At 38.0% G+C, this 24768-nt stretch overlaps 1 protein-coding gene across 10 annotated transcripts in view; it reads right to left on the reverse strand.

Moving 5' to 3' along the window:
* LOC121314145 (voltage-dependent L-type calcium channel subunit beta-2-like) overlaps positions 1-24768 on the reverse strand; it is a 113095-nt gene that overhangs the window by 65966 nt on the left and 22361 nt on the right. The window contains exon 1 of one of the 10 annotated variants that reach the window (XM_041247128.1): positions 13026-13088. The exons of the other annotated variants lie outside the window; for them this stretch is intronic. Coding sequence (XP_041103062.1) covers positions 13026-13073 — 48 coding nt within the window. The 5' untranslated portion in view covers positions 13074-13088. Of the gene's footprint in view, positions 1-13025; positions 13089-24768 lie in introns of those variants that run through there. 10 annotated transcript variants of the gene reach the window in all.

Raw genomic sequence — 24768 nt, forward strand, 5'->3', positions numbered from 1 at the left:
ACATATACAATACATATACCTAATGTATTTAAATAACACCATATACGGTATATTACTGAAAAATAAAGTTACAAAAAATGCTGCTCTAATATTCTTTCAGGCTGTTACATAACAATTAAGCCAGGGTACTGAAGCCTAATGTATGGAACGGCTCTCAAGATGCCATTACAAGGTCAATTTATTATTGTGAGGATCAAAGAAAGAAAGTTGCATTTGTTTTCATTAAAGCACACCTATCTGTAATAGAATACTTCATACCTTATTTATTTATTTAGTAGATGCTATTATCCAAGGCAACTTACAGAGATAGGGTGGGTGTGTGAACTATGCATCAGCTGCAGAGTCACTTACAACATCTCACCTGAAAAAGGTTGTGACTTGCTCAAGGTCACACGGGGAGTCAGTGAGCTGGGATTTGAACCAAGAACCTCCTGCTTATAAGCCCTTTTCTTTAACCACTAGACCACACAGCCTCCTATAAATTATTTTATTGAATACATGCTCAAAATGTATCTGTGCTAAAACAGATTCAAGCGTAGTTTGTTTTTTTAGTAATTGCAATTAAGCAGCCCTAATCTCTCACGCAGTCTTTAAATCCTTTCTGAGCGAGAACACAGGTACTGTAGCACATCTCATGTTCTGTATGGAGTTTTGCAATGTAGACAAAAAATGGATTTAAATAAAAATATTACATTTAGCGTTGAGGTACATTGCTGGAAATCAAAGGATAAATGAGTACCCCACAACCTAAAAATAAAAAAAAACAGAAGAGCAAGGACATAGAACAAATCAACAGGGATATAATGTTTCAGAGCACTCTCTACATTAGATTCTAATCCCCTTCCCAAACTGTCATCTGTTTTTTAAGTTTCTGACCCTGTTGTTTCCATTGAGCAGTGCTGGCTTTCATTAGGCGCTAATTACGTTGTTTGAACAGTGCTGTTAAATAAATAAATAAAAAATACAATTGCATTAGAGATTTTGGAAAACCAAACTATCAGCGTTTAACTTACTTAATGAAACTTAATTTAATGACATCTAGTGGTAATGAAAGGAAGCTAGCAAGTGCAATGAGTCTTGTCGGCTGATTGCTTTCTGATCTCCAGTGTCCATCTGCTAGAAATTAACCACTGATCCATTAATCCACTGATCAACCAGCAATTATGAGTTCTGACATGTGATTTATTCTCAGAGAAGGTGTAAAACAAACACAGACTAGAGCCCCATACTGACTGAACTGAAACTCACCACATACAGTACTGTACACTGAACTCCTCTGAGTCACTACACCGTATCAGCCGAACCCCCACCCATGAACTCCTCTGAGTCACTACACCGTATCAGCCGAACCCCCACCCATGAACTCCTCTGAGTCACTACACCGTATCAGCCGAACCCCCACCCATGAACTCCTCTGAGTCACTACACCGTATCAGCCCGAACCCCCACCCATGAACTCCTCCGAGTCACTACACCGTATCAGCTGAACCCCCACACATGAACTCCTCCGAGTCACTACACCGTATCAGCTGAACCCCCACACATGAACTCCTCCGAGTCACTACACCGTATCAGCCGAACCCCCACCCATGAACTCCTCCGAGTCACTACACCGTATCAGCCGAACCCCCACCCATGAACTCCTCCGAGTCACTACACCGTATCAGCCGAACCCCCACCCATGAACTCCTCCGAGTCACTACACCGTATCAGCCGAACCCCCACCCATGAACTCCTCCGAGTCACTACACCGTATCAGCCGAACCCCCACCCATGAACTCCTCCGAGTCACTACACCGTATCAGCCGAACCCCCACCCATGAACTCCTCCGAGTCACTACACCGTATCAGCTGAACCCCCACACATGAACTCCTCCGAGTCACTACACCGTATCAGCCGAACCCCCACCCATGAACTCCTCCGAGTCACTACACCGTATCAGCCGAACCCCCACCCATGAACTCCTCCGAGTCACTACACCGTATCAGCCGAACCCCCACCCATGAACTCCTCCGAGTCACTACACCGTATCAGCCGAACCCCCACCCATGAACTCCTCCGAGTCACTACACCGTATCAGCCGAACCCCCACCCATGAACTCCTCCGAGTCACTACACCGTATCAGCCGAACCCCCACCCATGAACTCCTCCGAGTCACTACACCGTATCAGCCGAACCCCCACCCATGAACTCCTCTGAGTCACTACACCGTATCAGCCGAACCCCCACCCATGAACTCCTCTGAGTCACTACACCGTATCAGCCGAACCCCCACCCATGAACTCCTCTTTCACAAGGCGTTGTCTCTGAAATCTATGTCATGTGGCATTCAGGCAGAGAGGGCACTTCCTGGGGTCCATATGTACAACATTGTTCAAAGCCGTTGCTTTTCCTGGCATCTGACCACAGAAATACTTTGACAAACACTCTCTGTGACCGAACATTAAGTTTTTGCATTAAACCACCACACAATATCACCACAAATCACTACAGTATCTTGTGAGTACCTTGAGTTTGGAATGTATTAGGACTTGTGGTTTTGATATCTATGAAAAAGCGTTGGTTATGCTGTGAAATTGCAGAGGGAATAAGCTTTAGTCATGTCTGAGTGGGGCTTATGCTTGAATAAAGGATGACCTTATATAAAAGTGATTATTGTTGTTTGTGAAAGGAATATGAAGCAATTCATGTTACAAAACTAGTAACAAACAAAAACATTAACATTCATATTTGTAATTCCTTTCCCCAAAAAAATATTACGAATTGCATTTTTGTGTAAAATGTTTTTAAAAGTTGGTTGATATCACAGTAGATCAGTCACTGGTATAAAACCAATATTTATAATATGCTCTGTAACTATAGAAAGCTTACAGTGATCTATGGCTATGGTCATTATATATAGACAAATGTTATTACTTGAATATCACATACAAACGATGCATCCAACCCAGAGCAGGATTGTTAAGAGCAGAAATGCGGCCACAAGATCACTTAAGCTCAAAAGGATTACCTACAGTAATGAAAACATACAACAGCATTATGCAGGTTCTGATGCAGGTTCTCATTGAACAGCCAACCTTGTTTTAATTGTAAGTCATCAAATGCATAACATATCTAGTTATTAATTCACTTGTGTTTGTTTTATCCAAATGTATTGACTATTTCAGCGTGATATGTATAAATTGTATGTAACCTAGATCTCACAAAAAAAAATACATTATAGATAAGCAATTTGATATACAGTCCATGCAACAAATAAACAGGGAACCTAATATTCAATTGAAACCATGTGACCATGCTCCATGTATAAGATTTGAAGGGGGAAAAAGAGGGAACATGTTTTAAGAATGTGTTTTTGCCTCGTGATATTACCTCCAAACTGTTCTGTGCTCAACTGTAGGACTGTCAGTCAGTTGGTAAAACACTACATACTAAACCACTTCCTGATTGGTCTGCAGAAGGGTTTTATAAAGTACAATAGTCTTGTAATATTTATATAGTGTGTTACTTGTCACTGTTTCCTAAGACTTGCCCTGGTATTAATAAATAGTGATGTTTTCCTCAACTTAGGCATGTTTGTCATTTTTGTTCTAACCTGCCCTTTTCCTTAAAGTACAAAAAAACATGCAACAGTACTTACTGTAGTATTGGCAAACAATGCAGCAACTTTACCACTATCTCAGTTTTGCTCTAGAGTATACACTCAGGGTAACAACTGAAGGTTCATGGTCATTTAGCCTATTTTAGGATATACCATTTTTTGCTGGGTAAAAAATATATTTGTTTAGTGTTTTTGTTTGTAAAAATATGTAAAGCAGTAGAAATGGTCCTATTTTGGATATTGAAACTTTATTTAACCTCTGCCATTTAACAGATACTGGGGTCTGTTCACTAAATCTATAGGCGCAAAAATATATATTTAGGGGTCAACTTAACTAGCGACAACTTAAGGTAATCATGCAGCAAGCAACACATTCTATGAGGCTTGCCTCAACATTGTGCTTTTCTTCACAAAAAAAAAAACACAAAACCTTCACAGTTTTTACAGAGCATTAGCTGGTTAGTTTGGAAGCTAGAGACTGGTAATGTGTTTATAAGAAGACCTATCACCTTATGACGTTTCACCTGATCCACCACCAAAGAATCTTCATTTATTGCAACACCCTTTGACCAACACAGTAAATGTGTTATTACATCAGCTTCCTGTCACTTGGCATTTCAGGATAACTACAAAATGACCACACACACACACACACACACACACACACACACACACTGCCTTCCTACTTTTACAGGACCTACCCTAAAAACCTAAACCTGTGCCATTTAAACATCAAACAGGTGACAACATTTCATTTGCAATACCACCAAACAAAGGTCCTTATAAAGCAAACAACTGTCAGCAACGTCATTTATTCCATAAAAGCACTGTATACTTACCCAGGAGACATTTTTACTCTTGGGCGTTTTAAGCATGGCAACATGCGGCGTCAGAATAACCAATAACAGCCCCACCAGCATGGGAAGCCCAATGGCAGGGTTGTTCCACTTGTAGCTGTCACCCAAATCTGTGAAGTTTCCTAACCTGGCAGGTACAGGCACAGCGGGTATCAGGAAAGTTCCCAAGGAGCTGAGCCATTAGTTTCTTGGTAAACACTCAAATCCAAAGCCTGAAGTAACACTAACATGTGTTCGGCATGCCATGCATCCAATTAAAATTGCAAAAAAAAAAAAAAAAAAAAAGTATAAATTTTCCTTAGGATCCGTAACACAAAGAAAAAAAAAGATCAATCTTCTTTTCTGACGATCCTGTATTCACATACTGTATGAATATGCAACGTCACATTAGCTCTAACCCTCCTGCTGTGAGGGAGCAGTGCCCAATCACTACTCAAGCTTTAGTGAAAGCTTTGAGGCTGGGCTTATGAGCGCATTAAGACTTAAATACCAAAAGGACTAGCATTGGGAAGACCTTGAAGACCTGCCGCTGTGGTGCCAGTTGAGAAGCTGGTTTTACTGCCGATGAAAAACCTACAATATCTGCTGAAATAAAGAAGTGTTTGAATAGTGTATGCAAACAGGTTGCTCTGCCTGTTCTCAAGCTGCTTGTGCCGGTGCTGAAGCTGTTGTTTGTTTCTGCCTGCCTGCCTGTCTGACGCTGCCTCTTGTTACACGATGCACCTGTTGTCACTGCACCCCCACAGAGAAACACAGGTAACCTAACAACCAATAATGTTGCAGTGGAGGTAAAGGGAGAAACCCCAGAAGAGAAAGAGCAGAAAGCTAGAAATCTGTTTCCCTCTTCTCTTTCATTCTCTTTCTCTCTCTCTCAGCTGTTCTGTCCCGTTTTTACCTCACATCAACCTAGATTACTTAAGCAGATCCAGGCTAAATGTTTCAGCTATCACTAGTGATTAGCGTGAGTTGACTGAAATCTGATTATGAAAGAAGACCTCTGCCTTCCCACTCAGTGAGCAGGGCCTTTACTACTTTAAAACATGTGCTGCCTCTCTCTCCTCCACCTCCACTTCTGGCACAAGATAATGTCCGGTGGAATTGTCCATCTTTTATGCAATATATAGCTGGTGAGTCGTATGTACATTATTTGATATAAAAGACCAATCTGAACAGGAGAGAATTATGATAATAACAAAATATCTATACAGATAGAATAATAGAGGTTTTATGTTAGTAGAGCTTCATACACAGTCACGTTATTCTAGCCCAACAGGAACAATAGTTGCTGTAATTGTTATGACTAATAATCTCAAAAGCATCAACTTTCTTGAACAAAGGCACAATTAGGCTAACAAGCTCTACTTCATATACAATGTCAGCTTTGATGGATCAGAAACAATTAACATACACTAACACCCTGCTTTAGTTTGTACGTCACAAGAGCTACATTTCCTAGGTGGTGCTATCGTCTTTTGTTCTGCTGATCCTTATTCAGTTGAATGGGCCACTTTTAGATATCTGATCTGCTGATACACAGCACACTTACACAGTACATTTTCTCCTGCTTACAAGGAGAACAACATAAATAAGAAAGATCGTGGCACAGTGTATTTGTAGTCTTATCTATTCTATCTTCATCAACTGACCAACAATAGGCGCAATAGGGTCAAAGAGTTTGATTTTTACTAAATCAAATTACGAGTCGAGGATGCATAGATCTGACATTCCTTGGAGAGTGCTACAATATCCCTAAAAAAGCTGAACTTGTGTTCTATGTAGGAGACAGTGTGGTGCAGTGGTTAAAGTCCAGTGCTTGTAACCAGAAGACCACTGGTTCAAATCCCACCTCTACCAGTGACTGATTATGAAAGGTGCTATATAAAAATAAAAACATTATATATTATTATTGCTATTCAGCACTACAAAGATACTCAGCCACAGTGTAGTAAAGCCCTGTTTCTTGTATTGTTCCCGTTCACTCTGTTAACAATGCTTAGATGAGGAAAAGCAGCAGCTGGTGATTTGGACCCCACCCCCTCCAGACACTCTTCTTCAGAGAAATACAGTAATAAACAGAGCCATCTGGAGCACTTCCAGCCACGTGCTCCACCATGGCAGATTACACTTATTCTCAATGCATGTGTGACTTGTGTTGCTAAAGTGCTCTTCAATTGTCAGAACAGAATCAAAACGACTCCAACACATGGTGATGATGATAATGATAATAATAATGCACACCCAACTGTACATAATAAGACTGTATCTCTATCAAGGTTTTCCAGTGACATATACATTGCTTGATTTATCAATGTCACCAGCAACCCCAGATACAATCCCAGCCTCATATGTAGTTTTGGTGTATATTATTTGTTATAATGCTTGGTGACATAACAGGCAGAAACTGCAGAACTAGCTGTTTTAACAGTTGAAGAAGTGCTGAAAATACCATTGGTAAAACAAGTAAAATAAGTTTAATAATTCGTTTTATTTTAAACTTCAGGATTTTTTATTTTTTTTATTATCATCATTTATTTGGGAAGGGGCAGGAGCTAACTGCCAGTATCATTGCTGAGAATTGGAGTTGAAAATTGACTTGTCTTTTTTGGAAGATGGATTAGGATGATTTCCTCATAACTCAAATCTACACTCCCTAACATCCCACAGGCAGCATGTGGCTGAGGTCATTTCAAACTCAACTTTAAGGTAAGTTCGACTGAGAAACCACCAACTGTGTTTACTTTTGGTGAATCGCTCAATCAGTAGCCATCACATTTGCAGAACATAAATATGATTGCCAGTACTGGAAGGCCAGACCCACTCCAGTCTCACTAAACTTCAATCAACACGGCCATGATTTCAAACTGCATGCATCTTATATTCTGCAAAAATAACTAGAAGAAAGACCAGACAAGCTAGCTGCTTAATCTCACAGGTCCAATGGAGAAGAGTGTGGCACTAGCAGAGTAATCCGCTTCATCTGACATGCAAAGTGACCTGTGCCACTTAGCAGAATGGCTCAATCATACTCAACTAATACCTTGTTTCCAGCTGCTCTCAACTCCATGTGTAACTCCTGTCCAGCACCTGCTGCAAGCGTGCTTTCATCTCACTGGCACTTGTTCAGCGCGTGAAAAACATGTTTGTCTAGCCTTGTTTTTAATACCAATCAAGCTCTTAATGTAACTAATGTGTTGTCAATATACAACTGCTGTGCATCAGCAGAAAACATAAATCAGCATCTGGAGTTTTTTTCTTGCGGATTTATATAGACTCCTCATAAACTATTGTGGAAAGATGTGATTTTGTGAACAAAAACAAGACAGCCCCTGTGACCAAATAAAAGTGAATTTCCTTTGTAAATTGTTAAAATTATTAAATTATCCAGCAGGGAGTGTACACTCCTTGTTAATTTCTGACCATAACCTTTTAAAATCCATCCCAAAATCATTTTAAATTTTGTCCAAATAAATACAGTAACATAATTGTAGAACAGACGAACAGAGTTCATCATTAAATTAAATCAAATTACGTAAATCAAAGGCAACCCATTCTTTGTGCAATATTCTCTGATTCCCAAATACATAATAGAACAAAAGTTTCTGCCTCAAATTGATTTGAGAAGCACTGGTATGACATTCATTATTGCAGAAAACCATTTAGAAAAATATGCGAGGCACCTCCTGCCTTGTGAATTTGTTACATTTTTTTGCATATATTTTTCTGCAGAGAATAAAGGTTTCATGAAGTGGTTAGGTACAAGAAAAAAGTAGCAACTTTTCATCTATATATTCCAATGTGCAGTATAAAATACAAGCAGAAAACCAAAAGACCTTCTGCAGAATAAAATGGGAATACTATTGGTCGTGCTAATAAGAGGTATATAACAGGTTAGAAACCTTGCAGATTCCCATGCTAAAGTGTACCCAGTTATTCCAATAAAGAGAACAAATGGTAGTCAAAATTGCTGATTAAATTCCTGTCCTGCTGTTTCACTTTTAATTGCCATAGCTTTGGCTGACAATCCCAGGCCTCTACAATGAGGAGGCATACCGATTCGACCCTCTCTGTCTTTGCTGATGACACATCTAACAGCTGGCTCGCCCTGCCTGTCACACAGCATCACCACATGAGTTCACCAGTGATGCTGGCATTTACGTTTTTTTATATTCTTGTCCATTTTTTATCTAAACGGTGGCTGGCCTAAATACTTACAGGGCTTTACAAAATGTTACAGGCAGAAGTGCACTTTAGAAACTCCTGTGCAATGTTGAAGGCTTTGGTTTTCGTAACTTTACCCAATATTGTATCAGTAGCAGTAATTAGATCAACTGAATAGACCCTAATCAAGTGGTACAGATGAAGAAGAAGATTATGACATATACTTCTGACAAATTCAATATTTGGTCAAAATACAATTATAGAGTAATTATAAATTATTCCATAGAAAATGCAATACAGAGAATAAAATAGAATCTGCCATTTCACAAACTATTGTTTTAAAGTGAAAATTATGTGATTCTAAAATAAATAAAAAGGCATATTAGGAGTTATTCCATAGCCACTGCAAAATATGTCCTGTACATCTGTTGATGAAGTTGACGCAACAGATTACAATGTAATAATGAGACTGGCATATCATTTTTGTAGCATTAAGGGGGGGTCATTGTATCATTCTGTGCATGAAAGTAACAGAATTGGAATATACAGGGGGGTGTCTTAAACCATTCCCTGTGTCTTCTTGGTTTCTGGTCACCAACACTGACAAAGAATGCTTTTAAAAAGAGTCGTAAACTAAATACTGGACACATGGCTTATCTTCACGATCGCTGAATGACCCATTCGGCGCCACAAGCCAGACAATTCTAGATGTCTTCACACTTAAGACAAGAACCAGTATATGTCATAAATCCAGCCGACAGGGGGCGGAATAGCGGACCAATGGAGAACAAGGTGCCTCTTCGGTATGAGAACAACCAGTTAAAAACACTTCACATGGGCTCAGGCACTGCACAAATTAACCCAACTATCCAATCACTGGGGTAGAAAGAGGCCTACAAAAGTATGAGCGCGACATTGAAACGACGCTCCTGACACAAAGTCTTTGAACTGGTATAACCTGGAGATCCAGCCTGCGACCAGCTGGGACAGAGATACCGTTTTCGGACACTCTAATATGAGATAACTATTCTAGTGTTTGCCTTGGTGTGGGAGTCCGCTGCGTGAGACGTCTAAAATCCAAAAGTACTCATCTAACTTACCCCCGATTGATCACCGGAGAAAGAGTTGGATAAACATTTGAAGTCGACATGATTGAAGTATATTCAATTTACTGAGCTGCCAGTGCCGGAGTTTGCGGTGGAGTATCCCAGACATAACCGGATGAAGAGTGCACATATTGGAGGAGGAATTGCTGTTTCAGTGGAATATCTAAACAGTTAATGACTCTTAGTTCTTTGCAAAGACATTTATTTCGTACCCTGAAGTGGAGACGAAACGCGAGGAAGGCAGACCCCAGAATCTAGCTGACCTTGACGGCGAGCAATCTTCAAGCACCTGTATTGTTGAAGACACGGAACAGCTGGAGGAAGCAGCGCAAATCCATTAAGTATTCAACGAGTGGTTTTGTAATCCTCTTATGAACTCGAGAATAAGCAGACCTTAAAGTAAATTTTTTTTTTTTTTTTTTTTTTAAAGTGGAATGCCATTCCATCATTGCTTTCAATTCATGCTTTGAGTTAATGAACACTATAGTATTTGTTTGTATGTGATTTATACAAATTGATGCGAGTTTCATAAGGCAATTATCATTCTGCGTTTAGAAGCTAGAATCCAAATTTAGCTGTCTTGATAATAGATCATTCTTGAAAGGTTGTCTGAACGCAAAGAGCGTCTTTACCTCGCAAGAGTGAGAACTGACTTCTGAATCAAAACTACATATATATATATATATATATATATATATATATATATATATATATATATATATATATATATATATATATATATATAGATAATATATATATGGGGATTGATTTACGATGATAAAATATTACAGAAGTGAATGTTGTTAACTATTTGTGTTACTAACGATACCCCTGTTAAGACTAACCTTCGTCTTAAATAGCTGTTCAGGAATGCAGTTGTAACCTTAAGGGAATCTCCCATAGATTGTGTTGAATCGCTAACCGAATCAACCCGCGGGAGTGGGGGGTGTTGTTGTTTGAACCTTATTTTCTGTTTAGTTTAGTTAATTCTTCCTTTCTGTATTATCTTAGTTTAGTTGTTGCACCTTTTTAATTTTTCCTTTATTTAGTTTTATTTCTAATAAAACTGTTACTCTGTATTCACTAGAAAACGTGGTCTAGTCTGACTATTTCAATAAGGGTCGGGTTCTACATGATTTGAATTCAAAACAAGGTATTCAATTATTACAATTTAAACTAGTCAAAATACAAATATACCTTGCACACTACGTTATTGGTGCCCCGTGTGAGGAATTCATAGACTGAAATGAACCGCCTTTGTTGAAATAAAATACGTTTCAATTGAATACAAAAGATTTTGTAAGGAATTGTAGCGACACTAGTTGGACGCACTAGAGGGAGCTTGTGCGCCGAATTTGAGCTGTGTCTGCATTGTTCTGAAGGGAGTTCGAGAAAAGCATTGTGTTTTGTGAGCTTTTTAAGGGCTTTACTGTACTTGACCGTGTTGTTTGTTTGGCTAAGAAATAACTGGTCTTAAGAATCGGCTATTACTGAGTAAACCATGGCTTAAATTAAACCATGGCATGAATATTAAACAGAGAAACAGTTCAGCTGATCCCAGGGTTCTAACAGAGTAACCGAAGTATCCAAAAGGCTGGCTCAAGGTTCAAAGACCATTGGCTCACAAAGCTTTAACACTCACGTTTTTTTTTTACATTACATTTTGAAGGATTCCATACAATTTGATAATCATGAAACTGTCATATACAAGTAACCCCTGGGGGCAGCATGTTTCAGAGGAGCCACAGCTCATACAGAAACATTTTCTCCAAGGAACCCTGACAAAGCAATGCTCCCCAGACTGGGGGAGCAATGCATTTACAGTGACACTGCTGTCACACTAGGATCTTTTCCTGAGAAATACTGTATTACTTATTTACTTCTAGACTATTATTTACAATCTACAGTAGAGCAGTTTTTAATACATTTACAGTATCACAATACAAGCTTTAAATACTGTAACTGCTTCATTTTGAATATACGCAATCATTAAGCATTTGCAAAAGTAAAACAACAGAGTACCAGAGCCATTTTCTATGTGAAACATTTTACACGTTTAAGATATCCACCATCTTCAGCATATAAACTACATCGGAGATTAAATAATTTGGCATAAATATACTGGCTTTTAATTTATATGACCTATTACTTGCAATTGAACAGGGTGAGATTTATTAAAGACTTTCATATTTTGCTTGAAGAAAAGGATAGATATATACAAACACAGTGGGTGTAATTTAAATCTTTAAAAGTAAAACATGTAGACAAGGTCTATAAAGTATTGATCTATTTTACCAGTATGCTGTATTTAGGCAATACATGCATACTTAATATTGATCCTTTATATGTATGTTAGTATTTAAAAAGTGTGTGCAGTACCTTTGGCAGTATACTTTTATTTAGGCACAACTGTCACCCCCTGCCTGAACAGTCAGTAAAGTTCATCTGCTGCAGACAACCTGCAACGCATGTAAATCATCCTGTTCGAATTCAGAAGACTTCCACACTTCAAGCACAATCTGACTATTCATTTTATTATAACACATGTCTTTTGATGTATAGCTTTAGTGATTTAGTTTACATATATACGACTGACTTTGCTTGTCCTGCATCCTTAAACATGATTAGGCTTTTCAAAAATCTGCACTGTGCCAAATTAGTTTTTAGTGTTGTACTTTAGAAAAACAACACAGATTTCTTTTTCAGTTTGACAGCATATCACACAAACTGCATGACAGTGCTGCAGGAATCCAGGAAGTCATTGTTTCACTGAATTCTCTGCACAGTCTGAGGCAGCAGAAGAAAGGATACAGGTGGTATGTTCGTAATTAAACGCAAAACTCATCGATGCATCCTTTTTTTGGGAGCTATCCAGTCCTATAAAACAGCTATCAGTTTAAGATCCTATTCTTCTAAATACATTAAAGGATTGTGATATATTTTTATAGTCTGGTGATTGAGCTGACCTCCTACTGATAACTAAATGTCTGGACTGTTAACACTGACATTGCAGCTACAGGTATGCAGTCAGGGGAGTACAAGCCTGATTGTATGTTGCATGTCTTCTTTTCAAACATCCCTGTTTGCCTACAGTAGACTCTTCCAGATTATATATAGAGACACACACACACACACACACACACACACACACACACACACACACACACGTTGCAGGTTTAGAGTCGTACACCTACCAAGCTTTTGTGTAATCAGAGAAATACTTCCGGCTCCATCAAAATTGATGAAGGACAAGTAAAGAGCCACAGCAATGCTACTGTGTAATAAATGACAAAGGACTTACATAGGAAACCCGTACTCTCCGCCGATGCCCCAGTCCACAGCACAGCATCAAGAGGGCAACAGAGTGCTATCAGCAAGCAGCTTCACAGAGCTCAGATCTGTCTCCACTGTCCATGTCTCCCTCCACCGTTCAGTCAAAAGGTGTGCAAAAAAAAAAGACTGAGGTGCCCCCTAAACCTCTGGGTTAGTAACTGATTTCAGATTGCCCTGAAGACAGATGAACCCTTCTTTCTTGGAGTAAATTAATCTTCCGAGCCCGAGACGAATGCACCTTTACATAAGCAGCAGCAGTAGTAGTAGAAGTAGTAATCTTTAATTGTGTAAGTGAACCTCAGTAATCAAGCCAGAACAGACCTGGTCCTTATCTTTGCAACTCATTATTTGTGCTGTTTATTTTTTGAAGTCCCCAGGGTTGATACAAAGTAAATGTCAGATCTGACTGCTGTGCTGTAACATGTTCTGCTGAAAGTCTCCTGCCGCTGTTTTTACAGATCTCTTCACCGTGCAGAAATTAGCAGCAGCCTCCTTGATTCAATGTTATCTCTACCATACTGACCTGATCTATCATTTATCCTTCCCCCATCCCAGCCTCTAAAATTATTGAGCCCAGATTTTAATTCACTCTGGATTCCTGTGACTGCAGAACCACCCTCACAAGTGTCAGCTGCTTTGTCTTGGTACGTGTCTCACATCAAATGAAGGCAGAAATGCTCTGAGTGTCCTTACTACCTGAATCTCTGCCTGCTGAAAACTGCAGCCATGCATTGCTTGTGGTTCATTGCACTGCACATCAGAACAAGTATCAAGCATCGTAAATGCTTTATGTAAATTTAAACGTGTTGCTTGGCACAGGTGTTTAATGACTTCAATTGTAGGGTATGCAACAATTAATTTGATCACCTGCAGCAGTTTGAAAAATTAACTGATAAATCAATATTAACAAGCTGTCTATTAATGCCTTGTGTAGACATTTAACTCTTTCCACTGGCATATACATATCAGTGGCAAAATAAGCAGAAGGCTGCACTGAAAAATGCATTGTAAGCATGCTTACAAGGAAAAAATCACAGGAAAGCACTGCGGATCAGCCTTTTATGTAATCAAGTTTTCACTGTGACCATTTAACTAGGTAACTAGAATTCAAGTACAGGATGAAAACAATCTGATAAGAGTTCCCTTTAAAGTTTAAATATCATTAATTTTATAGCTTGAAAAAAATAAAGCTTATTACATAAACTCTACTATACTGGTATTTTACTGTTATGTTCGGTGTATGGTTCTAGTATTATTTAGACCGGTTTGTTCATTTGTTGTATCAGGTGTTCCTGCAACTAAATGCATACCCTGAGCCAGCCTAGTACAGCAAATTACTGCATTATCCAAATACAGCTATTAATTATCCCAATTATCCAAATTAACCAGGCACAGAAAATTATACCCATAAGGTTTATATAATTTAATGTAGTATTTGGACTATTGGTAAAACACATTAGGCCAAGTCATACTGTTTAACTATATCCTGCAGGACAATTAGCGAGCATTGCTTTGTTTTTTTCTGCCCTCCCAATTCTAAGGCAATGTCCTCAGTTCTTAAAATCTCTGTCTGAGATTCCAAGGAGACTGAGGACGCAGAAAGCAGCAATTCAGAGGGTACCTCCTTGACTATCCCAGCTTATTAAATATGCAGTGCAGATTGAATAGTGGAGCGGTCACTCCGGTATGAGACAAGCTGATTCAGCTGCAAGGCAAAGCTGAAGGACAAACAGAATTCAAATTACAGGATTATTTTCTTATCATGAATATCGTGAAAGTAAAAAAAGGGCATGCATTTCAACCAAAAAGTAGAGTCATTTTTTGGTGGAATTTCAAATAACAATCTTATTTTGGGGGAGGTTAAAGAATTAGGCGAAATAATCCGGTGTTATTGAAATTCCAGTTCTTTACGTCTGAAGTTTACACCACAAGATATTCTGTGAGTATTCACTTCTCCGCAAAATATTCTGTGAGTGTTCACGTCTCAAAGATATTCTGGGAGTGGTCACTTCTCCGAGATATTCTGGGAGTGGTGACTTAACCGCAAAATATTCTGGGAGTGTTCAATTCTCCAAGATATTCTATGAGTGATTACTTCTCCAAGATATTCTGGGAGTGGTCACTTCTCCAAGATATTCTATGAATGGTCACTTCTCCAAGATATTCTGGGAGTGGTCACTTCTCCAAGATATTCTGGGAGTGGTCACTTCTCCGAGATATTCTATGAATGGTCACTTCTCCGCAAGACATTCTATGAGTGGTCACTTCTCCAAGATATTCTGGGAGTGGTCACTTAACCACAAAATATTCTGGGAGTGTTCAATCCACCAAGACATTCTACCATTTTAGATATCAACTTTTTCTTGTGACTACCCATCATATGTAGTAGACGTCTGCATGCTCGCTTCCCTTGCATACTATATCTACAGTTTTATACATGCAAAGTCTCCTCTTGCCTTTCTAAGATCAATTATGCCTTTCTAAGATCAATGCTGTGTTTTACGGCATGCTGTGACCTGGACCTCTCGCAATGACATCACACTGTGATAAAAAAACAGTAACCTAAAACCTGCATGGGCACTCAAACTAAAGACGTTATGAGGATAACCAAGATGAAAGAGTGCATACAGCTGGGGAGAAAAACAAAACAGGTAAGACAAATATGATCTGAAATGATACAAACATAATTCTCTCTCTCTCTCTCTCTCTCTCTCTCTCTCTCTCTCTCTCTCTCTCTCTCTCTCTCTCTCTCTCAGTATTCAACAACATGTTTTATGTTTTAAAATGTTTAAATGTTTATTTTAAAATGACACCCAGTGTACTACTTTAAATATATTACAAACATCACAAACTATAATTTTTTTACCACATATAGCCTCTATATCCAAACACTCTGTCCCACTGCTGTGCTGTTTACAATCCTCTGTTAAATTTCCAGTACTACACTTTTTATTTATTTTACATACAGCAACTTGATTGTTCGACCTGATCCAACCCTATTTACTGCATCCGGAACTCATATACTGTAAGAACATAAGATAAGTTTGGGAGATATACAGAGATATACAGATTATAGTATAGCTTTGGATAATGTTATGAGTGTCAGAGTGGGCATTTAACATTGTCCCTTCCCCAGAATGAAGAACGCTTCCCTTGCCCTGCTCAAACTCCAGTTTTCAATCAAAACTGTTGAGATGAATGTGACCAAGGTCTTCTGACAAAGCAACCTAAACATCAGTGATTTGTCAGTGTTTGGAACAGTGTTAACTGCAGTCATGCCAAGCACCATAATGTATTGCTAGATACACAAGAAGAAAATGAACACCATGATTTCAATCATAAAGAAAGCATGTAATGAAAAGTCCTGTGGAAATGTATTTATGTGAATAGGCTCCGAATATCCATTACAGCCCATAATAATTAACCGTATGAACCTTACTGCAATCTCCAGCTCCAGGTTTATGTTTTCAAATTCAAATTTAGCCATTATTAGCCTTTAAAACATGTCTATGACGCCACCCTTTGATATGTTCATTGATTCATTGTGCAAATCTTCAAACTGAAAGTGGCTGTGTGGCTTTGAAGAGAAGGGGAGTGCGGGGCAGATATATTATTGATTAAAGAATCAACAGCGTATGCTAGAAATCCACGATAAAGTTGAGTTTTACATGCAAACTCAGCTTTTGTATTTCTTTCGTTTAACCATTGTTCAAACAAGCTTAATGCTGGCAATGATATTTTGGTATTCATCTGTTTAAGGTTTGGCAAAATGATCAATAACTTTACTTTCTGTTGCTGGTTCACATTCCTTTTTTTCTGCTTTTTTATTTTTCTAATTCCACTTTCCTGTTCTACATCTAAAATGTAGTTCCCACTACAATCTTCACTTATTACCAGCAATTTTGACTGTAAGTGGTATTTCAAACTCAAACTCTGAGAAACTCATGACAACAGTTTCACAATGTGAGAGGCATACATTTTAACTGTTTGAAACATAACAAAAGAGAAAAAATAAAACAAACTATTGAATTAACAATTAACTGAATCTCATTAATCAAACAAGTACAAAGTTAGTAAGAAATGTTTGAAGTTCCATAAACAATGATCAGTGAATCATTTTTACCGGTTTAACACTTACCTTTGTTTATCCCTTACAGAATTACTGTACCACTTCTGTTAAGTAACATTACAGGAAAGGCTTCCTGGTGTGGAAGTGTGATGAGTGAAAGGGATTTCGGACTGTGATTCAGCCTCCCGACAGTAGATGGCATCAAACCAACTCGGGACTTCCCTTACCAAGATCTCGTGACCATGGCAAAAGTCATCTTTTGAGGGGCGGCACCTTGGTGAGGGGCGGAAGTACGAGTATGTAAATTCCAGCCACTGGAGTCAAGTGAAGGATAAGGACACTTTTCAGTTGGGGATTGGTGTTCCACTGACTACAGAGGCGGGACATTACATACTAAAGGGAACGTACTACTGTGTTCGGGGTTGGTCCGAAAGTAAAATAGGAGGAGTAACGGGTGGAGGGAGAGACTGGTTTGGTGCAGCGGGATTTTTAAAACAAAAAAAAAAAAACACTTACATTTCTTTTGTCTTTTTTTGTTTATGTATGGTTCGCCACGAAGACGATTAAAGACGAGTCATCACGGTTTGTTTTGGATTTCACCCCTGCACTCCTTCCCTCACACCATTTTGTTTTCTTTTGTTATTTAATTATTTTGTTGTGTATAGATAATAAAAATAAATAATTTTATTTCTGTACACATAAATTACTGTCTGGACATTCCATTTAATACACTCTCGCCTCACAGGAAGCCTTTTCATAATTGTGTTTTGACTGCCCCAGTATGTGGTATAATTGTATTTGTAATTGAATATACTTGGTAAAATGACATTTACATTCTTAATCTATGAGACTTGAGATGCTGTGATGTTAATTAAGTTTGTCTTCCCTCAACCTTCCTTCCCACAAAACATTCTTGACTGATTTACTTCAAAAGGATTAGATATTGGTAACAGGGTCGTAACAGAAATTAGCTTCCTGTTTTACCTGGAAGAGATTGGATCACCAAAGTAAACTCCTCTTTGGGGCACTACAAAGAGGAGTTTAAAGCAAAACAAGAATGAATTAATTTTCTTTATCTTGGATTCATCCCACCATGAAGAAACCATGGAACCTTCGCTTGTAATGGGGACCCATTCAAGTGTCGTACATATCTTCGCAGCTAAATCCTGCAACTCTATGGGTTACAAAGAAGACCAACTGCAACTTTGTTTTCAACAATGACAACATCTCCAGAAAAAAGTATTATGTTTCAAAGACTTTAAGATTCAAGTAAAATACTATTTGTATTGATAAGAAATATCTACATGCAAACCAAAAGTAAACATGTTTAATACAGTGTAACACTGATTACATTAAAAACAAACTATGCTAATTTAATGAACAATTGAAACAAGATAATACTTTAACTGAAGTAAAGATATTAGAACATAAGAAAGTTTACAAACAAGAGGAGGCCAATTGGCCCAACTTGCTAGTTTGGTTGTTAGTAGCTTATTGATCCCAGAATCTCATCAAGCAGCTTCTTGAACGATCAAAAACATTACTGCGGAGTTGGTTCCAGACTCCCACAATTCTCTGTGTAAAAAAGTGTCTCCTATTTTCTATTCTGAATGCCCCTTTATCTAATCTAAATTTGTGACCCCTGGTCTTTGTTTCTTTTTTCAGTTTGAAAAAGTCCCTTGGGTCAACATTGTCGATGCCTTTTAGAATTTTGAAATCTTGAATCAGATCGCCGCGTCGTCTTCTTTATTCAAGACTGAACAGATTCAATTATTTTAACCTGTCTGCATATGACATGCCTTTTAAACCTGGAATAATTCTGGTCGCTGTTCTTTCTACAGCAGCAGTATCCTTTTTGTAGCGAGGAGACCAGAACTGAATAGAATATTCTAGATGAGGTCTTACTAATGCATTGTAAGTTTTAACATTATTTCCCTTGATTTGAATTCAACACTTTTCACTTTATATCCAAGAATTTTGTTGGCATTTTTTATATCTTCCCCACATTGTCTAGATGAAGACATTTCTTAGTCAACATAAACTCTTAGATCTTTTTCATAGATTCCTTTTTCAATGTCAGTATCTCCCAAGATATGGTATTTACACTGAGTGTACAAAACATTAGGAACACCTTCCTAATATTGATTTGCACCCTCTTTTGCCCTCAGAACAGCCTCAATTCGTCAGGGCATGGACTCTACAAGGTGTCGAAAGCGTTCCGCAGGGATGCTGGCCCACGTTGACTCCAATGCTTCCCATAGTTGTGTCAAGCTGGCTGGTAGTGGATCTCTACTCCGAATAGCTCGTTCAATCTCATTCCACAGATGCTCAATTGGATTGAGATCTGATGACTGGGCAGGCCACTGCAGTAAGCTACATTCACCATCATGTTTGTGAAACCATTCCTGGACAATCCTAGCCTTGTGGCATTATCCTGCTGAAAAAATCCTTTAGCAGATGGATACCCGTGAAGGGATGCACCTGATTGGCAATGATCGTCCTGCCATACATATGGTTTTACTCAGGTTTATTAATCTGGATGTTTGAAAATCTCTTGGAAAAGTACAGTAAAGACTATTGTAACAGAAACCATGGGAGATGTGCTACTGTACATCAGTATTAGATAACTGCACTTGCTAAATTATGATACTATAAACAGATAGATCACCAGCAACCTGTGTAAGTAATGTATAAAGAATAAAGTACATTGGTCCTCTTACATCATACGTGAAACACTCCTCTAACAGGGGTTTACTTGATACTGCATGCCATGCACCAGAGACAACAAAGAGTGCTGATGAATTCTAAATGCATGCCCATTAGCCCTTAATAACTGATACTAAATCACAATTAAACTTTGAGAAAAGCAGGCCCCATATCTGAGCTACAATCAGCTCTCAAAACATTACACTAAGAAAACAATGCGGCCATGAGTGATATATGGTATGAATTACTATAGTGACATTTAAAAGGGCACTCCCGTTTATCAAATGGTTCAATCAATTTGTAGCTGTCTCCCAGAAAATCTCTCACATATACTGTACTAGTACTTCTTTGTGAGTCAAAAATAATGGCTGGCTGGCTGTCTTTTTCAAGAACACAAATGCCACCCTCTGGCCTTAAAATAATGTGATTGGTGACTTGTGATTAAAACTAAAATGCCTAGTGCTGCTGTAAACATAAACGCTACACTACACATGACAGCTAATACAGCAGCAGCAGCTGTAAAAGAAAAACGACTCCTACTGGCCCCAAAACACGCCTATAGGCAATCCCATGCAGAGGGACCCAAGACTTATTGGCACCTGTCTCTGTTCTTAATTCAGAATGCCCTAATTCACATTGATAGTATTAATATGTAGGCAATGTGTATACATACTTTATATGACAACTCTCCTCTTACTTGAATTTGAAATAATGAAGCAAAAAAACAAATGTGAAAAAAGTAAATAATAATAATAATAATAATAATGCTCATTCACGGCATAGTATTTTAAAATATGGTTTTCTAGTGCTGAACAAAAACATTTAGCAAGACACAAAAGAACAGTTAAAATACTATCATTTGTCTTGAGTTTGACATTTATTGAAGAATATTAATATAGTATAACATGCATACTGTACATTATAACTTGGTGGTATTAACATCAACATAAATTAGAGCATTATGCATTGAAAAAATTGGAGAGTGTCAATACTTTTGGGCCACTGTGTGTGTGTGTATGTGTATATGTGTGTGTGTATGTATATATATATATATATATATATATATATATATATATATATATATATATATATATATATATATATATAATGTGTGTGTGTGTGTGTTTAGGAAGATTGGTTAATTGATTGATTTATTCAAGATTCCCAGAGAGCCATTGGCCCGGCTCCAGAACAATTATTTATTTATATTTTTCCCCTCCTCTTAATAATTCCAGGTGGTTGGCCAACTCTTATCTACTGTCCTCACTTAAAAGCAGTGTCTATCATCCGGACTATCAAAGAACAAATGTTCTTGAGTACACAAATTGGGGGGGGGGGGGTTATCTCATAATGGCTCACATCTATCTTGTACCATACAATCTCATTAACAAGCTCCAAGGTGACACTCGTCAATAAATGATGCATAAAGCCGTTGCATAAATGCTAATGTGGCTGCAAACGTCACAGCGCCATCTTAAGAAATTCTTTGCAACAGCATTTAGAAGCAGAAATCATCCTGCATAAGTTAGCTGCATTCCGGGTAGGCTTTTAGCATCGACACTGAGGCATGCTAGCTAGTGTAGCGTTAAATCATATTGAGGAGCAATGACAACGGTGCTGACGCTATTTAAGAAAATCAATGGCATTTACTTTAGCAACAACATATTCACCTGGATCACATTTACTTGAAGTTCGGAAAGGTTAAAATTATAGTTTCATTGTCAATTAAAGTACGACAGCTGTGAGTCATACTGCTATATACGCCCTTGTGCACAACAGCGTATTCGTATTATTTTTCATCTACAGCACCATAATTACAATTTCATCTCTGGGAAAATTCTGTTAGCACTAGGAAATATTAATCTACCACCACCCCCTGCCTTAGATCTCTAAACTGTAGCCCTGAAGTTGCAATCAGATGATATTAAGATCACAAAATGTTCAGTGTCTATTCCAATGGCCAGTGAAAATGGCTGCTTTATATGAATAAAAGTATAAAACAATGGTGATTATTTGGAAAGACAGATTGCAGAAATATGAGGCAATCCACTAACAGTAGCACTTTAACATCACACAAAACAATGACTGTATTCTGACACAAACCTTTTTGAGCAGGCAAAGGGAAGCAGTACTGTAACACATTTCAATCCGAGTTTGTTATGGCTTTCTTTACAGTCTGTTCACTGGTTATAAGGAGCCAAGGAGTCTCAGAGAGGAACTGGGTTGATCAACATTAATCAGTGATGTGAATGTGTTAAAAAATAATGATTAACAACATAGTCAGTCCACCTTTTACTGTTGGAATGTGTGATATTCACTCACATGATTTGTATCTTCGGTTGAGATTTTAATTCTAGAAAGTCCTGCAGCCCAAAGGTATTCTAAAAAAATAAAGACATGCCATACAAACTGGTATAAAAAAATATATACTGTACAGTCTGGATCAGTATATGTTTGGAATCAGCGACATAATAACAGAACAGCTTTCGAAATGCATACAAATCAATTCCATAATATTTGGAAAAGTAATGAGTTCATGTGGGGAAAAAAAGACAAAATCTGATTTTTTCTAGCATTATTGTCAATAATGAACAAAGAGTCTTTAATACATTTGTACCACACGGTGGCAGCTTTTACCACCTATATGTGCAAATCCCTGTTAACCTCAGTCCTCGGATAACTTACTGGATGTTACGTTTTCATACAACATTGCGCACAGAACAGCATGTGCTTTTATGTGCATTTAGTTGTAATTTATATTTTTTGTCCCTGACAGTCATTTGTGGTGATTTTCTGAATGTGGAAGGCTTTAGATCAAATCATGTTCTTGCAAAATAGGTCATTTGTTTGAACCTTCTAGAATGGTATTGTGATTAAGTTTCAAATCCTCTATTGTTACTGCTTACATGGCACTGACAACTATAAAGTACCTATGTTATATCATTATCTTCCTTAACCACAGGTATTTGGTATATTTTAAACACAGCCATGTTTTTCATTAGTTATCCACTTTGGCAAATTAAGAGTAGAGCTAGATTGAAAGTGTCTGCTTGAACATTTCTATTCAGGGCATGGATCATAAAATGTATTTTGATTTATGAAAAGATCACTACCTTATTAAGTTATAATCCTACACAAGATGCCTTCCTTAGTTCATAAGCCATTTTCAAGTACAGTATTAAATTAGTTAACTTAAATGAGTACCCATTTCCCTACCCCATACCACATTACAGCTTTTTTGCACTTCAGGGCACAGGACTTTTAAAGAATAAATATTTAACTGTGACATTCCGGTAGTTTTAGTGACTTTTTTCATCATAGATTAGGATATTCAGATGGACCATAAGAGGAATGACTTGTAACAACCTTTTGTACCATTTCAACTGAACCCCGCTGGCACGGACTACACTGCAGCATTCTCATTCAGTGTCTGGAGGTGGGGGGGTGGAGGGGGTGGGGGTGCAGATTCATGTGTTTACATTTACCAAATCTTGAAGTCTTTTATAGTTTGTTCGTCTTAAAATAACTTTCCTAGTGTTTTATTTATTTGGTCTTACTGAAATTGCTTACATAGACAATTCCCATGTGGTTACAGTAGTTTAAAAAAAAAAAAACACAACTAAATGTGATTACAGTTCTATTTTCTTAGAATTCTTGTGATTACCCATCACCACTACATGTTGGAAACACACAACAGACCCAGTCCTGACCACATTTTTATTTTTTTGTCAAGCTGTATTTATAAAATGGTAATGGAAGTGAACAGATGGAGGCCCCTGCTGAAGCATGCAGGAGTCCTGAAAACAGCCCTGTCGGGTGCAGGCAGCTAGCTGGCTTGTGAAAAGTACGCACAGCACCAAGGCACACCGTCCTCCCTGTGTCAAATATAATTACAAATACAGGGCCTTTACTACAGATATAGAGAGTTGTGCAAAATGTGGTATCACTGGGGAAAAAAACATTGTAGATTTTGGCAAAAATGACTACTGCATCTATACAGTACATTTCATAAACACACTGGCTGGTTACCTTAAAACTCTGCTAAAATGTTTATTAAAAAAAAAAAAAATCAACATTCCAGGGAGATAAAAGAATTTCACCCCATGTGGCGCTAGTTACCAAACCCTGCTACAGCCAACTGTCCCTGGTGTAAATTCAGGGCTTTTCCTTGTTTAATAGTCATTATTCAATGTGTTTACTGTCAGCCATTCTATAACTGAACTAAGATACTAAATTAAAATAGTGGGATTTTTTTCCTATTTAAAATGTGGTTACTCTTCACTTTGCTTTGTTACAAATCTGGACAAGTACAGTATAGATATACTCAGACGGGCTGGATATGAAACTCAAGAGCCTCCATCTGTACACGTCCATTAACATTTGCCAGGGCCTATTTTTTAAGTTCAGCTTGTTATTGGCCTTTAGTTTGGAGAAGAGGAAAAGGGTTATGATGTTGAAAACCAAAAAAGTAAACATTAGAGGTTAACATTAGGAATAACTCAGCTAGTTTTGGTAGGTCATTAACATCAGGGCTGAAGAAAGAGAATATGCAGTCAATGTTGTATTGGCAGTCAGGTAAGAGGGTGGGAAAGGGGAAACACTATGAAATGCTTTAGAGTCCAGGTCTGGGTTGCAGTCCAGGTTCTAGTAAGAAAACCGGGGTACAAGTTTGGGTAGCGTTCTTTATTTAAGCTTCCTTTCTATGATATTGTGTTGTACTGCTTACCAAAATGTTGAGTCTTTTATCATCTTTTATTTGTTTTAAATTCACAGCGCATCATCTGGTAATTACTTCATTGTTCAGCCAGAATAAAATCTAAATCCTGTTTTTTAAATCCAATACCAGTGTCCTGGGGAATAAGTACACCTGGGAAAAAGTGGATGTTCCATTGTTTCTAAGGGTTATGCCTACTAGTACTACGACTGGAAATTAGTA

Source organism: Polyodon spathula, chromosome 4, assembly GCF_017654505.1.
Source record: "Polyodon spathula isolate WHYD16114869_AA chromosome 4, ASM1765450v1, whole genome shotgun sequence".
Lineage (NCBI taxonomy): Eukaryota > Metazoa > Chordata > Actinopteri > Acipenseriformes > Polyodontidae > Polyodon > Polyodon spathula.